The sequence below is a fragment of the Cajanus cajan genome, chromosome 5, assembly GCF_000230855.2.
Source record: "Cajanus cajan strain Asha chromosome 5, NIPB_CcT2T_4, whole genome shotgun sequence".
NCBI lineage: Eukaryota > Viridiplantae > Streptophyta > Magnoliopsida > Fabales > Fabaceae > Cajanus > Cajanus cajan.
The window spans coordinates 59267047-59285544 of record NC_138521.1 but is presented as its reverse complement, the minus strand read 5'-3'; the positions used below and the strand labels follow the sequence as shown (position 1 = coordinate 59285544).

At 31.6% G+C, this 18498-nt stretch overlaps 2 protein-coding genes across 2 annotated transcripts; one reads left to right on the top strand and one right to left on the bottom strand.

The window, feature by feature from the left end:
• Positions 1-2661: 2661 nt before the first annotated feature.
• On the top strand, positions 2662-5315 carry LOC109808569 (protein NRT1/ PTR FAMILY 2.9). Its single transcript, XM_020371616.3, has 4 exons — positions 2662-2950; positions 3050-3267; positions 3502-4055; positions 4312-5315. Exons 1-4 carry the CDS (start codon positions 2815-2817, stop codon positions 5213-5215), a joined length of 1812 nt encoding a protein of 603 aa, XP_020227205.1. The 5' UTR covers positions 2662-2814; the 3' UTR covers positions 5216-5315.
• A 4893-nt stretch (positions 5316-10208) lies between these two features.
• On the bottom strand, positions 10209-16626 carry LOC109807234 (ATPase 11, plasma membrane-type). Its single transcript, XM_020369751.3, has 22 exons — positions 16481-16626; positions 16229-16333; positions 15996-16115; positions 15803-15901; positions 15566-15703; positions 15307-15441; positions 14999-15178; positions 14586-14792; positions 14389-14508; positions 14176-14295; positions 13898-14020; positions 13704-13808; positions 13465-13609; positions 12871-13035; positions 12509-12747; positions 12283-12315; positions 12087-12168; positions 11812-11972; positions 11402-11587; positions 11135-11317; positions 10868-11043; positions 10209-10619 (listed from the first exon to the last, which is right to left on the bottom strand). The coding sequence occupies exons 2-22, from the start codon at positions 16280-16282 to the stop codon at positions 10523-10525; spliced, it is 2868 nt and encodes a 955-aa protein (XP_020225340.1). The 5' UTR covers positions 16283-16333; positions 16481-16626; the 3' UTR covers positions 10209-10522.
• Between the last annotated feature and the right edge of the window lie 1872 nt (positions 16627-18498).

The window sequence follows — 18498 nt, the reverse complement described above, 5'->3', positions numbered from 1 at the left end:
GATTGCAAGCTTCGTAGTTTGGAACAGAGAAAAGTAGAGCCTTGATTAGATGGTAGCTTGAAAAAAGAGTGTAGTAGGAATGACTTTATAGCTATCGTTGAATTATTTTTGTACAATAAAATTATATTAAAAAAATAAAGAATCATAAGGGAAAAAATGTGAGATAAAATAAATAATATTATAAAAATGTTATGAAGAAAACATTATAATACTATAAATATAAACAATAGTATAACTTTTACAAAAACCGTTTATAATAATAAAGTTAGACATAATTAACAATGTAAAATTGAGTCTATTCTTTTAAAATAAAATTTTAAATTTAAATATTGCAAAAAAAAAATTTACAAGAGATCTTATTATAACTGATCAACTAATGTAGATTATGAGAGATCCTATTATTATTTTTTTTACCGAAACTAATCATTAATAAAATTGATGATGGTAATCCAAAAGTTAGGCACAGGTATCTTTAGTTGTACCAAGAAGAAGAAATGGAGCTTGCACTAAAGTTCAATGAGTACAAGTGGCTAACTTGATAGGAAAAAGCACAATATAATTTCTCAATGTTTTCAATTTCAATTATTAGATGAACTATAGTCAAAAGGTAGACACATTAAAGTCAAAAACTTTCTAGAAGAAAAAGAAACACAGGTTGACTCGTTGACCACACTTAATTTGTAATTGTGAACCGTCCATGTCTCGTTTATATCGAAGGATTTTGTAATTATTATTTCCAATTATAATAAATGCATATACGACGTACTTTATAATAATTTAAAAATTTATTAGATGATTTTTTGTTACTTTTAAGAATAAATTAAAATCGAATTTATTTAAAGAGTTAATCACCTATATACTGTTAGAGTAAACTTTTTACACTGTCAACCAATCATATTTTTTAATAATGTCATGTCACTTACTTATTTAATGAAAAAAATAAAATAAAATAATTTAAAAATTTTGATTAGTTATTAGTATAAGTGTATGAATAATTAACTCTTATTTAAAACTTTGTTTGTAGAGAAAATAACATATTTTTTTCAATATTTTATATAAAATTTACATTTGAATGATTTTGCTTGGCATGTACTTAAAAAAAAATAAAGATTTACACAAAACACAAAGTGCGATTAGTCATCTATTATATAGATTATATTTTAACTTATAAAATTACTAATTTTGTCATTATTTATATTGTATGAGATTTTAGAATGCTTTAGTTCCTCAAACAGTGTATCATCCTAACTGCTCATTTTTATTAAACCTCATAATAATTCATAAATCATTGACGCGGACACCATGACACTGTGAACTGACATCTTGTTGGGTGAGTCTTTATCAAAATAAAAGCATTCACCCAAACACGGCACACATCAATTCACAAAAATCGCGCAACAAAAATAAGGCCTCACAAGTCACAACTTTTACCTCTTCATTTTTCTGATTACAGTAAAATCATCTTCTACAATATGGGTCAAACTAGTTTTCCACCCAAACCTGACCAATTAAAGTTTTTTGATTTTTTTATAAAAGGTAAAAAAGTCAAATAGAATTAAATAAAAATAACATATTTAAAAATCAAATTTGAAACTACCCGATTAAGTTGTTATATATATATATATATATATATATATATATATATATATATATATATATATATATGAAATTCCAACACTAAATTAGTGAGTAAATTGAAATATCTCTTCCAACAACAACAATTGAATATACAAAAGAATATCTCTTAAGAAAGTAATTTAGAATTCAACTCAACCCTATAAATTTATTTTGTTTTACACTTATATATATATATATATAATTATTTTATTAGAAGAGTTCACCTTAAATTTTTAGTACTTTGAACAAAGTGAAAAATGATATTTTATAATTATTTAAATACTACTTATGCTGACCATAGTTTCCAAACTTAAAAATGTAAAACACAAACAATTAAATACGTAATTACTAAAAATAACTATAAGTATAGTAAATTTGTGTGAGACTGTAAGTTTTCCTTATATACTATTACATATAAAAATAAAAATAGATTAATAATTGTAACAAATCACAAAGAAAATGGTTACAGAGAAGTAGAAGTTCACAATTTAATTTTTAAATTTTAGTATATAAGATAAGTCACAATTTAAAAAATATTTTTTTAAGGAAAATTAGATATAAAAAAGAGCAAGTTAAAAACAACCTTTATTTATGATTTTATATTAACATTTAGTAAACATTAAGAAAAAAAAATGTCAATAATATATCATACTTTCCTCTTATTTATGATTTTACATTAACATCATTATTGATAATTGTTCATAATTAATTTATTTTTTAATACATTTTTATATGTTTTAATTATATAATTATTTAATATTTATAGACTAAATAACTAGTTTTTTTAGTGTTCCTCTAATAATAATTTTTTGACTATTATCCCACTAACTTATATTTATGATCATTATTTTTTGTTAGTGGGTGTGAGTTTATCACTAACTCAACTTATAAAATTAATTTCTTATGTAAAAATTATTTTTATTCATATCCACTTATATGACTATTTTAAAGGTCAACGTGGAATCTACCAATTAAATTATATCCGGCACACAATTATAGTATATTATTATAAGACTACTTCTAGTTGGAAATCTCACTTTCCAAAAAAAAAAAAAAAAAGTGAAACCACATTCACTCATTTATGTAGTACTATACTATCATTCTCTTGTCTAGTTGAACTTTCAACTACTCAACACCATTATCGCATTCCTTATTCCCTTCGGCGAGAGAGCAACAGAGATACAAAATCTTGCACAAATGGGAGAAAAAGAGGAAGGGAAAACAACTATGAAGACATTGGAGAAAGAAAGCATGGAGAACAATGAGGAACATGTGACTGAGAGTGATCACAAGATTAACTACAGAGGATGGAAGGCCATGCCTTTCATCATAGGTAATGAATGAGAAGCATCTTACAAGCTCCCTCTCTCTCTTTTTCTATGTGTGTTTTTAGTCTTATCTTTTGATTGACTTGTTTGTGTAATTGGCACAGGAAATGAAACTTTTGAAAAATTGGGTGCCATTGGCACCTTAGCCAACCTTTTAGTCTATCTCACCACAGTGTTCAACCTCAAGAACATCACAGCCACCAATATAATCAACATCTTCAGCGGCAGCACCAACTTTGCTACCTTGATAGGTGCCTTCTTATCGGACACCTACTTTGGTCGCTACAAGACATTAGGATTCTGTACCTGCACTTCCTTTTTGGTACTATTTTAAGGCTCATGCCATGCCATAACTCCATTCCTCACTCAAATTCATTCACTTTCATGACCAAATGTCTAAGATTATTTTATGTAACAAATGACATGATTTACAAAAAAGGTTTATACATCTACATCAATTACTTGATGAAAAATATGATTGTAATTCAATAGACATCATTCAGCTAGTCACATGAACATGAATAAGCCTTGTAATTTTTTCCCTACGTCCAAACAGGGATTGATAGTGATACAACTTACAGCAGTATTTAAGAATCTGCATCCACCTCACTGTGGAAAGGAGAGCAAAACATGCAAAGGGCCAACTACAGGGCAAATGGCTTTTTTGGTGTCTGGATTCGGATTGTTGTTGGTGGGTGCTGCAGGGGTTAGACCATGTAATTTGGCATTTGGAGCTGATCAGTTCGATCCAAATACAGATTCAGGGAAAAAGGGGATCAATAGTTTCTTCAATTGGTACTTTTTTACCTTCACTTTTGCTCAGATGGTCTCTTTAACGCTAATTGTCTATGTACAGTCAAACGTGAGCTGGGCAATAGGGTTGGGAATACCAGCTGCTTTGATGCTCATATCTTGTATAGTGTATTTCATGGGGGCCAAAATCTATGTTAAAGTTAAACCAAGTGGTAGTCCTATAACTAGTATTGTGCAAGCTTTAGTGGTTGCAATCAAAAAGAGGAATCTAAAACTACCTGCAGAACCTCCAATGCTTTTCAACTATGTGCCTCCCAAAAGTGCTAATTCTAAGCTACCTTACACGTATCAGTTCAGGTAACTACATCAAGCTTTTAACTTTTTGCTTCAATAATTTGTTATGGATAACTGGTTTCTCAAAAGTAGTAAGGACTATTTGGTTTGGAGACACTCTGTTTTCATAAAAAGTAAGTAGTGATATAATAGGAAGAGAGAAATAATAGGAGGTAATGAGGTATTTAAAGTAATAAAATAGTCACATATGTCACTACCCACTTTTTATATCAAACATGTTCTAAGCTTCTAACTGAAATGAGTATTATTACATGAATAGGATATTGGATAAAGCAGCCATTGTGACCCCACAAGACAAAATAAACCAAGATGGATCTGCAGCTGATCCATGGAATCTTTCCAGCATACAGCAAGTGGAGGAGGTGAAATGTGTGGTGAGAGTGTTGCCTATATGGTTTTCAGCCATTTTGTATCATCTAGTCATTGTCCAAATGCACACTCTCCTAGTGTTTCAAGCCCTTCAATCTGATAGGCGTTTTGGACATAGCAACTTCAAGATCCCTGGTGCATCCTACAATGTCTTCTTAATGTTGAGCATGACCTTGTGGCTACCAATTTATGATAGAATAGTAGTCCCTTTTCTGCGTAGAGTCACAGGTAAAGAGGGTGGCATCACACTCCTTCAGAGGATGGGAATTGGCATTTTTCTCTCAGCGCTAAGCATGCTAGTAGCTGCTGTAGTTGAAGAGCATAGAAGAAGTTTGGCTCTAACCAAACCTATAGGAATGCAACCAAGAAAAGGTGCTATTTCATCAATGTCAGGACTATGGTTAATTCCTCAGTTAGCTCTAGCTGGTCTATCTGAAACATTTACTGCGGTTGGACAAGTTGAATTGTACTATAAGGAATTCCCTGAGAATATGAGAAGCATTGCAGGCTCACTTTTCTACTGTGGCATGGCGGGGTCTAGTTATTTGAGTACTTTTCTGATTTCAATTGTTCATAGAATCACCGCCAAATCTGCAATGGGGAATTGGTTGCCAGAAGATCTTAACAAGGGGAGATTGGATTTCTTTTATTACATGATTGCTGCTCTAGAAATCATGAATTTGGGGTACTTTCTAATGTGTTCAAGGTGGTACAAGTATAAAGAAACTAGCAGCAGTAACCTTGAACTTAACCAAATGCCCAAACAATCTGAAACATCCACTATTAGTGTGTAACGCTATGTAATATATGAAATTGTTATAATAATAGTTATAGGTAGAATTTAAAGTAATTTATTTTCAGCCTTAACGAAAAAATATATGTTGTTACTCTTTATATTCATCTTCATACTTTATCTTATTCACCTTTCACTTTATATTGCTTAATTCTCATTTCACACTACCACCTTCATCTATACAATATACTACTTTTTTTTTTTCTTTTACATTTCTATTTTTTATTATATCTCTTTTTTATCTTTTATATTATATTTTTCTATACATTATATTCAATTCACCTTTCACTTTTCTATTGTATAATTCTAATTCTATTACATTTATCAACAAAATTAAAGTTACTATTTTGTCAATTTGTATACAATTCTATTTACTATTACCTCTCTTTTTCATTTTTTATATCTTTATATTATACTTTATCTAATCCACCTTTCACTCTATAATTTAATTTTCATTTCATATAGCAAATTTCATAAAATATATATATATATATATATATATAAGATATTATTTTTTCTTTTTTTTTCATACATTTACGTGAGACGAAGAATAATAAATTATATAATATTAACTACTATAAAATATTACAAATTATACAAATATTAAATATCTTTATTTATGTTTTAGTTTATTTATTCACACATTAATAAAGAACATAAAAGTACTAAAAGATAAGTTTTTAAAATGCAAATACTAAGACAAATAATAATAGTTTAGGATACTTAAGAATATAATATTTATACATGCATTTTAATTTTCTGATTTATATAAATTACTTCAATTTTCTACCACTAATATAATTAAATAAAAATATATTTAAAACTAACACATTATATTTTTTAATTTAAATAATTTACTTTTTTATCTGTGCATCTCGCACGGATCTATATGTACTATGTAGTTATTAATAAAAGTTAATGATATGATGAACAATATACATATTTACATGATCAACAAAAAGGCCCGACTTATTCTCAATGATAGGAAAATAAATAAAAAAATTTATGTCTTTTTTTTTTTTTTCTCTCTTCTTGCTCAAGCATAAGACACATAATCAGTCTTTTTGCAGAATACCTACTTCACTATGCAAAATCATGTACCTGAATTCAAACACAATTTTTAATATTAATTTTCAAAAATAACAGTTTTCCAAACATTTTCTTTTCTAATATGACATATACTGTGAGTACATATAATAAGTTTTCAAACTATAAAGATAACGATGTGAGTTAATACCATATGTGGGTTTTTTTATTAGAGATTTTTGTGCCTACTTTTTACAAAATATTTATTATGAATAAATGTGTTGAGTTTTTTTTATAATGTTATCAATGACAAATTAATAAATGAATCAAATTTATTAAATGAAAATATAATAATGAACAGAATTAATTATTTAGACACATTCAATTTTAAGAATATTATATTGATAAATAACTGATATGATATATTATTATAATTAAATACTTATTAAGTTTCTAAATACATGTCAAATTTAAAATACTTAAATTTTTAAAAAAAAATTACAGATAATATTATGTAAAAAATCTGTAGCAAGTTAGCATTAACCGTATATTTGTTAGGTGGGAAATGACAAAGAAATGGGTGAGGAAGAAGAAATAGGTGGCAAATGACAAAGAAATGGGTGAGGAAGAAGAAATAGGTGAGAAATATAAATATGAGATTGTTTGATAGGTGAGAAATGGGGAATAAGAAAAATAAAAAGGTATGAAATTTATATAATTCAAGATATAATGATTACTTAAAATGAGTTTTACTTTTCTTAATACAGTTTTTTTTTTTTCATTTACATTGTCATCAATTGAACTCCTGAACTGTTTAAGGGGTTTAGTTATCTACCAATTGAGTTAAACTTTGTTAATTTTTTTTCCTTGCTTATATTATCTTTATTATCTTTATTATACTATGTGTTCCTGCGTAAGAACACTCTTCTCCTTGATCCTTCCTAGTTGCCTTTAAGTCCTTCTGAATCTTTCGTATTGACCGAACACTAGCTCCACGTGGTGGGGGAGGGTACCTGCATAGGCACTCCGACGATCAAGTCAGTGTTCGGTTCAGAGCAATAAATGCATTAGCGGGAATAGTAACGTACCTCATTTATGTCACACCACCTGTATATTTATAATGACATATGTGGGCCTGATGGGCCTTCATCCTTGGGAAATGGGTAATACATGACTTAACCTTAATCCTGTCTTAATCTGGTATGGTAATTAATGCTAAGTAGGCAGTTGGCTTGCCACGTGTTTATCATAGGCTCTTTCTTCAGGTTCTCGGCCAAGCTTGGGGCCGAAGGGGTGTCTTGAATAGCTTCAGATCCCTTCTCTTTGGGTTTTTGGCTACTCACGAGACCGAGGGAGTGTTCGGCCAAGCTTGGGGCCGAAGGGGTGTTCGGCCAAGCTTGGGGCCGAAGGGGTGTTGTGTTTCATCGGCTAGGGCATTCCTTTCGGTCTATTTCCTGACCTGAGGGGGCAGTTGGTGTGGCTCCTTGGTTTGGGCCCCCCTTTCGGCCTATTGTCCGACCGAAGGGGTGCCAATTGATGCGTTCCATTAGTTTGGGCGCCCCTTTCGGCCTATTGCATGACCGAAAGGGTGCTTACTAGTACACTATGTTTTCAAAAATAAAAAAAAAAGTTGATATGGTTAAGGTTACTATAATAAAAAAAGATTAGGTCAATAAAATTTAAATCCAAGTCATCAAGATTCAAAATTTAAAAGTTCTCACAATCTGATAATAAAGATAACTTTATATAAATCAAGTATAATTTAAGTGAGACAATCTTACTCAATTGAGTCAAATAAAACTATTATGTGAAAAATAAAGTTCTTTATTTGAGTGTTTATTAATTTAATTAAATGCACATGATTTAAACTTGAACTATTTATTAAGTTAATATAATCATATAATAATAAGTAGGTTAAATCATATTTTTAGTCATTTATCTTATTTTTAAGATTCATTTTAATCTTTTATCTTTTAAAATATTTATTTAGTCTTTTATTTTCTAAATTTAGATCGATTTAATCTTTTTGAAATAATTATATTTTTAATTTTAACACACAATTTTAAATCATTTTTTTGACTAATTCAAGATTTGAAACTTGCTTCATTAAATTCATATATATGAAAATGGTTGAACGGAACTAAAATTCAAATAAAAAGATTTCATAAACATGATGAAAGTCAGATAAACATAAATCTAAAAAATAATTAAATTTAAAAAAAAAACTAATTTTATATTATTTTTAAATTTTTCATGTGATATATTTTTCACCTAATTTTTATTATGATTATAACATTTTTTAATTCAAACGACAATTAAATTTCATAATTTTTATATAGTTAAATATAATATTATAAATTTCACGTCTTGAATCAATTAAAAAATAATTTAAAATCGTATTACAAAATTAAAAATAATTAACTAAATTAATTTAAATATAAAAGAAAAAAAAACTAAAATAAATATTTTAATAAATAAATAATAAATTAAATTTAAAAAAAAAAAAGATAAATAATAAAAATATAATTTACACTAATAATAATAATTAATTATTCTTATTATTACTATTCCCATGAAATGTTGCATTGGATATTGGATCTATTAGGAGAGGTCGAGTTATATTTTTCTATGTTTCCTCTCTCATACAGGGTAAATTCCTCCTTTAAGTAAGTACTTTAGTTAACTGTTCTTTTTCTTCCATTAAATTTTGAAAGGATATTCGATTAGCATCACTACCATGCAACCTCCAGGACACGCTTTTCAAAATTAAAAAATCCTTAAATGAAGGGTACACTTTACGAAACAATTAATAAAATGCAGAATTATAATTGCAAAAAGAAAGGTGCAAAAATAACAACCTCGTGAGAGGAATTATAATGCCCCAAATTTTGGCTGAGTTTGAGAATGGTTGGTCCTAAAAGTTTGAGTTGGAAAAGTTTTTGCAATTGTTGTTTTATACTACAAACAAACAGTGGCTATAGGCCATAAGGGCATACAGAACGTTCTTGGCTTCTAGGATATGGATACTCATTGCTCTAAACCACACTATTTTCTTTATGTCACGAACGGATAAAATCAGATCAATGTTAATTATTATTATCATCATCATCAGGACCACAAATAGTTTATCACTTCCCAGTTTCCTGGTGCAACATTTTCTTAATTGGAGAAAAATGAATGAGGGAAGGGAATTTCTGTGTTAATATGAGGCCAAATTTAACAACTAATTCACTTTTCATTTTTTATAAGTGGTGTCAAAAATTGAGTTAACCGTGTGGATATGACTCACCATCGGTTGAGAAAAATTGAGTCAGTCTAATTCAATGCACTTATCTGGTGAGCCTAAAGAAAACATAATCCAATACAATCTTCCGCAGATTGATGAGTTAGTGAATTCACCTATCTAAATTAGAAAAGAAAATATAAAATACTATTATTAATAAATGTTAATATTATAACCAACGCATTTGATAAATACATACTTCTCAAGTGCCTAAAAGAAGTTAGTCTTTGACTTTCAGATGAAAGATACATCGGTGCGAACGAAAGAAAATGTAAATATTAGAAATCATTTATCAACTACTAGTCTACTACAACTTTATATGTTAAGTGGACCATGATGTCAAGTTTTAAAATAAAAAATAAATAAACAGGTTAATTGATCAAACCTAACTCAAACTCACATATGTTAAGTGGACCAACTCTTTAATTTCAAAAAAGTAAGCTTGCTTTTTACCAACCCAACCCACCAATGAGCCGAGTTAAACCAGAATGTTTCACGTGTAACTCTCATTGACACTTCTATTTTATCAAAAGTTTACCTTACACGTATGCACTTCATTGTTAAAATACTCTCCTCACTTGAGAATATCCACTTTCTCTCTTTAACGAGGTAATTATCTCCATGACATCTATGCTTAAAAACTAACCAAACTAAAAATAACGTAACGTTTTTCAATTTCCAATGATGAAAGAAATTGAGGTATATAATATAGATAGCTAATGAGTTCAGAGGCATAGAATACAAGGGTGGATTTCTCTTCGTTCCTGTCATCATGAAATTGTGGAGAGTGCGTGACTGACAGGTAGACAGACAGAGTGGTACCCAGAAATAATATGACATAAATTGACCTCACAAAAGCACTTCTTCAAGTGCTCAAAACAGACGGCAGGACTAAAAGGACATTAAAGTTGAACGTGTGTAATCATTACATTATATTCTTCTCAGCAACATTACAATGTAACTTTTTACAGTATAAGTATGCAAATCATATGAGCATCTTTAGACTGTATATGCTTGCTGAATTGTGTCTATGTCAAGTCCCTTCAATCTCACAACTGATTCTACATGACCTTTTAGTGTATGAAGTTCTCTCAACCTGCAGCATGCAATCATTAGGAAATAAATAAATAACTGCAGTTTATTGGAACCAACTTAACTTAATAATGAAATATATATGTTACCCTCTTCAATCCTCATGCAGCTTATATCCAACTTGCAAAAATTTTGAAATATATTTATCCACTTGTATGCTTGCATTGCATATATGTCCTTGCAATCTCATGAGTGCAATATTTTGATGTATATCCCCAACTTAATTCCTTATTATTAAATAAAAACAATTACCTTGCAATTTCAGCTCTCCTTTTAGCTTCTTCGGCCATCTGATTGAGTTCATTGACATGTGTGCGCTCATTGAATTTGGTGTCAGGTGGTTGTAATCCATGCAATGTTCTTTGTGCATGTGCCCATTGAAGTTCACGTTGTTCCTTTCCAAAGTCCTTTTGCCTTGTGAATGCAATCTACAAGACAATGATATCCATAAGCGTAGAGCAAACTTTAAAACTCTCCTTGGATTAATCAACTCAAGAAAACAAGATATATCCTACTCACCCTTTGCTCGATGACAAGGTCCCAAGCCCTACCACTCAAAGCATAACGAATTAAAAATTTAATGATATCAAGTGGGATGTAGAATATTATGTTGTATATCCATATAACACCAGCCCAACCCCAACCAATTCCTTCAATTGCAGCAAAGCTCCAGTTTGCATACACTGCAATCAAAGTGGCAATCTGCACACAACAAATCCATCATCAAATATAATAAAATGCAATGAAATACAAAATACAACATAATTAAATGCTTATGAGGCTTACCAATTGAGCAACAATAAAAGCAACCACCAGCAATAAACCAGGACGCTCCACGTATGACCAACCTCGAGATCTAGTTACAAATATAAGAGCCTGACTAATAGTGCTCACTTGAAGATAGATTGCTGAAGCAAGCTTTCGGAAATCATCATGAGCATTTTTTTCAAGAGTTGAGACTCCAAACACTCGCTGAAAACACAGCAGACAAGACAAATAAATCAATGAGGCATTTGAAGCAATCAAAAGCCAAAAGCAGAATCCATGAAGGGAATGAATAAACAGAGATTCATATAAATAAGAATCATTAGATCATAAAAATAATGAGTCCTAGCATTGCTTCCGGAAGTGAGGAAGCAACATGCATAGATGTCGCAATAAATTCAGATTTTAGATTTAAGTCCTAAAAGACATACCGGGAAAAAGTTTGTTTTGTATGCTGCCCAAAAGAATATGACTGTCATCATTGCCAAGTAACTTCCAAGCACAATGCCAGTAGTAAATATCTCTGCTAGCTTCCAGCTATCTGGCAAAGGAGATGGTTTTACACGATCTTTTGAAATGGTCATAATAGTACCTACAATGTCAAAGAAATATTAGCCGCCAATAAAGCTCAAGATCACATAGAAGCATGCTGAAGGAGACAGGCGGGGGGAAACAATGGGTCGACGAGACAGAATAAATAACAAACCATCATTTAGGATGGCGATGATAAGCACCATAAAGGGTGGAAAGTCAAACTCCCATATAAGAGCCAGCAACATGAAACCAAGCTGTAAGCATGTCAAACATGTAAGAAAAATATTAGACCCATCTAGTAATTGCAATATCCAAAATGCCATGTCAGCTAGAAAATAAATCCCAGAGTTGCCACATAATTCACTTACCACGATACGAATTGTAATAGAGACTGCATAAATCTGCGTGAAAGAAGAAGCATATTAGTCAGATGAAAGTATAATAAATACTCGTATTATCCCAAGTGGAGATGGCCGAGACAAAACAAAAATTTCCAAAAACTAATCTTAGTATGGTAGCAGAAGTAACAATGATATAGATGATTTAGTAGGAAGAAATTGTTGAGAAGATATTAACAGTAATTCAATAGCTTACTGTATAATTTTTCATTCTCTGGAAGATAGCTCGGCTGGTCAAAACAGCACTTATAATAACGCTTAGACCAGGTTCTGTTAGAACAATATCAGATGCACTACGAGCTGCATCAGTAGCATCAGCAACAGCTATACCAATGTCTGCCTTCTTCAGGGCAGGTGCATCATTCACTCCATCACCAGTCATTCCACATATATGTTTCCTAGCTTGCAAGCGTTTCACAATCTCATACTTGTGCTCTGACCAAATATATAAACCAACATACATGAGCAAAGAATCATACAATACTAAATTACTCTTAGTCATTAATCTTCATCCACTACATGTCAAACAATAATTGCAATTAAGACACCAAAGCATACCAGGAAATACACCAGCAAATCCGTCAGCTTTTTCTATTAGTTCATCAATTGGTAAGGCAGCAATGGATTCATCCTTGTCCTGCCCAAGTAAAGCTGATGAAGGATACATGTTGGTACCCATTCCCAAACGACGACCTGTTTCCTTTCCTATAGCTAGTTGATCCCCTGATAGAAAAAGGAAGATAGATAATTGAATATTGGGAGGAGGATATGGGGTTGATAAATGTAATCATGCATTACATTGTCGGCCCCTTTACTCTAAATGCACAAGTTAACTTCCAATGATACCATGGATCACAGATTCTTATTATAACAACGATACTCATATTGTGAAATTGCCAACCCATCTAAAGCAAAATCCTTCATCTACCAGTACAAATTTGTAAATTTAAGTTCCATCATAATTCTGAGCAATAATGTCCTCAAAAAATTTATAAAAAAAAAAAAACAGATGTCACAGGACTACCAACATTCACAGTACTCAGCTTATTTCCAATCCTTATTAAAGTCATTAGCTAAAAAGAATAATGATTTCATTATCATAAATTCATAACACAAGTAAAGCAAAGGTGTTCACTATCTTATGTAATAGACCTGTAATCATTTTGACATTTACTCCAAGGTTTAGTGCCCTCCGTATTGTTTCTGCACTATCATGCCTAGGTGGGTCAAAGAGAGACAAAAGGCCAATAAATTGCCATGGGCCTCCAGCACTCTCTTTCCTTCCATCTGGAACTTCCTGTATAAAATGGAGAAGCCTCAATTAACATTTCCAGCTTAAAACATAGGTATATATTCAAATGCACCAATTGATTAAGCAACAAATTAATTACCTGGTATGCTACAGCAAGAGATCTTAAACCACGCTCGGCAAACTTGTCTATCACTGAATGAACTCTACGTTCAATGTCTGCCTTATTGTGTGCAAGATTCAGGATCTAATAATCATGAGACAAATCACATCACGATGAAAATACGGAAGACCAAATATTAATGTAAACTTGTGCAAACTATATTGCCAAATTACCTGTTCTGGTGCACCTTTGCTTACTCTATGCATTTTACCATCTTGATCGAGATAAGTCAATGCTGTCCGCTTATCCGTAGGATTGAAAGGAAGAAAATGTACTTCTTGTATACCAGCACGTGCCTTCAGTAGCGGTAAGTTAAAAAAGAAAAGAGCTAGATTAACTTGAATTTAGAAAAAAATATGCCAATGTGAAGATTATAGTTGCAGACTTGAAGCTAAAAGATATTCTTCAAAAAAGAATACCAGTGAATAATAAATCTATGACAATGGCTAACCTCCTTTGGATCAGCCAACATCCCAACAATGGCTGTATCTATTGCATCTTGATTCTCAAGCCTTGAAGCTCTGGCCGCCATCAAAATAACAGTATCTGGATCCACTCCTTTTGCAAAAACCTTATATGTTAAAATTCAAAATTATTAGAACAAGTGCATATAAAACACAAAGTTTACCAGCAACCAACACCATTTAGTCATTCAGCATCCAACCTCAACAAGATTTTTGTCAACAGTAAGCTTATTTAATGTCAGAGTCCCAGTCTTATCACTGCAAAGCACATCCATGCCTGCCATCTCTTCAATGGCTGTCATTCTCTTTGTGATAGCTCCCTGCATACATTATAACCCTTAGTTCTTACCTGCATATGCCCACACAAGGTGCTCAACCGAAAGTATAACTAACTAACCTGCTGAGATAGCCTGTGAGAACCAATGGCCATGGTCACAGATAAAACTGTCGGCATGGCAATTGGAATTCCTCCGATAAGAAGCACAAGGAGGTTATCAATTCCAGGACGATACGGCCGATCTTGGATAGGATACATAACAATAATCTCAATTACCATCCCCACAGCAATTGAACATATGCAGAAGTTCCCAATTGCAGTCAAGACCTAAAAAATACGGAAAAAATATATGACAAAGAAATCAGGAATTGTGAACAATAATTGGGAGAAAAGTTACATTGGGCCAATTTGGATACAAGCTTAGAAGAGTTTTTGAGAACTTCTCTACTGAAAATAAAGAACTTTTTCTAGTAGATAAACTCTTAATAACACTTTTATTTTATATTCATACAAACTCATTTGTCTTATGTTACCTTTTGAAAGTGTCCAACTTGATTGGTAGTATCCACAAGATGAGCAGCTTTACCAAAGAAGGTATGAACACCGGTAGCAATGACCACAGCTTCAATCTCTCCTTGTTTGCAGGTAGAACCAGAATAAACACCATCGCCTGGACCCTTTGTCACTGGCAGTGATTCACCCGTAAGTGCAGACTGAAAAGTACAAAGCACCAGAGAAAAAAGAGGATAATTGACCAGTTAGGCATGTGGTGGATTAGACATTAGAGGAGCAAATATTATATGCCAGATGTATAAAAAAAATACAAAAATCAATAACCCACTTGATCAATTTTCAAAGGATCCCCTTCAAGAAGCCTAGCATCAGCTGGAATAATATCACCAAGCTTGATGCTGATTATGTCACCAGGAACCAGGACCGCAGCATCTTGCTCACTCCACCTACCATCTCGAAGAACCTTTACAAACACACTCATGAGAAATCAAACAATAAAATGCAAAAAGAAAGAAAAGATTCCTTCCAAGATGCAAACCACATCAATAAGAATATGGAATCCATATAGAGATAAAAGAGTTTGACACCTTTGCTTTTGGAGCGAGCCGAGCCATGAGAGCTGCTGCAGCATTACCAGCATTGTTCTCCTCAATGAAACTGATAGTTGAATTGATGACAAGCAAGGTAATGATACCCACAAAATCTTGCCAATCAGGCGCCTTCCCCTGCACAATTTTAAAGAACAAGTCCAAATAATCAATCTACAAAACACAAATATACACCTTCATTGCCAATTTAAACTCCCAAAAGCTAAGTGCACTCACCCCTCCATTTGCAAGCGCAATTGCCATTATAGCAGCAGCTTCCATAACCCATGACAGAGGATTCCACATAAATCCCAAGAACTTCAAAAATTTGCTCTCCTGGACAACAACCCAGAAGATAATTCACCATGAAAATTCACTTTTTTTTAAAATGGAATTTAATTTAAACAATGAGGAGAGAGAGAGAGAGTACTTTCTTCTCTTCAAGCTTGTTGTGACCAAAAATGGTGAGCCTCTCCTCAGCAGCCTCACTGCTGAGACCTTCTCTGCCACATCTCAGATTCTCCAAAACTTCCTCAATGGGTATGTTCTCCTGCATTCACCAAAAATAAATAAAAGACCCATCAAAGAAAAAATAAAACACCAAGAAACACATAAGAAGTAACAACATAGAGACGTAGTGATTCAGATCTATGTTAATGTTACCAAATCCACAGTTTCCTTCAACACAGCCTCCAAAACCTGGGACTTGTCCCCCATCTTGTTCTTCTGTGCGTCTCTCTAGGCCACCAAACCAAAACTTTGCTCTCACTACAAAAACGTTCAGAATGAGAAATTAGGAAATAGAAGTGCACCAACCGAAAGAGTTGGCACTAAGTACAAGTAAATAAAAAAAGTATGCAAACTAGAAAGGGTGTATGGTATGGTATGGTATGGTTATGGGTAGGAGTAGACAACCTAACTGTGACCCCAAATTTTGGGATCCAGGATTGAAACGATGTACTTCAACAACAACTACCACTCTTCAAGCACAAACACAAACTCCTATGGATTATTGCATATGCAAGTGTCAAGAGAAGAAAAACATGTTAGAGTAGCAGTATACATACACACATACTTAGTGGAGCCCCTTGCTCAGTTACAGTCACATCTTTATTTATCATTGCTTATCCTTATTTCTTATCCCTTTTCATAAAAATATAAAGTTCTCATGATTTCACATTTTATTATGGACATAAGCGCATTTTATGGGGACATGTTGTGAGCTTTTTGCAGTTAAATTGCAAATGTGAATAAAACAACATGAAGAATAAAATGACAAAACTTAGATCAAGATTTTTATAGTTATACCATTAAATTCTTCGTTCAAATAATAACATTATGTTTTTTCTAGTAATAACTATTTTTCGTTAAAATATATGTTGTAAAATAGTAAGAATTTAGTGATTATCCACTGTTGCGAACAATGTCACTCCATCACAAATTATGTCTCTATAAAAATCATGGGTATAACTCAATATCTGATTATTGTAAATCTTACATTCATATTCGATTCCCAATAAAAAAATCCACTATTATTCTAAATTTTAAATTAGAATTCAAGAACGGGTTATAACCAAGTTACACAAACGAATTCATACTATATTTAAACCTAAAATTTTAAGATAACTATGTTTATATTGATTTTTTAAATATATACATATGTTACTTAATAGCATATTGATCTTTATTTAATGTGAAACTCAGGTTTATACATATATACCAACACTTTATAAGAGTTCTACCCTTTGGTGGCATTGAAATCTCCCTTTTCTTTTTCTTTTAGTGAGTGTAAAATTTATTTAAACTTATTTTTGCAATGTATTAAATGCATTTTAGAAACAAATTTAACTGAGTTAATCACCTATACACTGCCAATGTAATTTATTTACACTAGTAACCAATAATATCTTTTAGTTGTGTCATGTCAGTTGCTCATTTAATGAAATAAAAATAAAATAAAATAATTTTAAAGATATAATTGGTTGCCAGTGTAAAAAACTTTACCCTAACAGTGTATAAGTGATTAACTCATACATTATAGGAACTAATGTAATTTTGAATTTAATTTATGAGAAATTTATAAATTTCTGAAATAATTTTCTAGGAACTAATGTTTCAAGAGAGAGTGTGGAATAAAATCCGAAAATGGTATTGTTCCTATAAAAAACGGATTTCTAAAATAAAAGTAGAATGGAAATGGATGTGGTGTGGTGTTGTGTGGCGCAGTGCGGCGCGGAAGAGAAGGTGGAGGCTGGACCATTAGCCATTAAATCTATGCCAGCAACCGCACATGCATTATGTAAAGTGTAAACTCATCTTTCTCTCTCTTCTTTTTTTTCTCTTTCTATCATTTTCTTCTTGTTTTGTTTTTTTTCATATATAAACTCCTTTCATACTTTTTCATCCTCACAATTTATCTCATTTTCCTATTCGGAGTTTTTGTGGGACAAATACATTGTGTTATTTGATACAAATAGCACAGACAAGAGAGGATAATAAGAGCATGGCATCATGGCATGGTATGATAGTAAGAAACGTAATAGAGTGAAATAACACTCAAGGGAGACACGTCCATCGTCTTTTACTGCGTGATCTAGGGATATTTTTTTACTTACACAATAAAAAATATTAACTAAAACTATTATCAACAATGATATGTTTAAGAGTTGTTTAGAAAAGTTAGACAAGAAAGTATGATAAACAAAATTATGTTGTAACTGACAGTGGTACTAAACTATCATTGTTTAATGGTGACATTTGAGAAATTATGTGTAAGAATTGGTATTTCAATGTAGTTGTTGTGTAAAAACAATCATAACGATTTAATAGGGTCAAATTATTTAGATTGTTTAAGTATTGTAGGAGATCTCCGTATGTGAATATATGACGACCATTAGTTGAGGTGTGTGTATATGATATGGTGTGATGTGTTT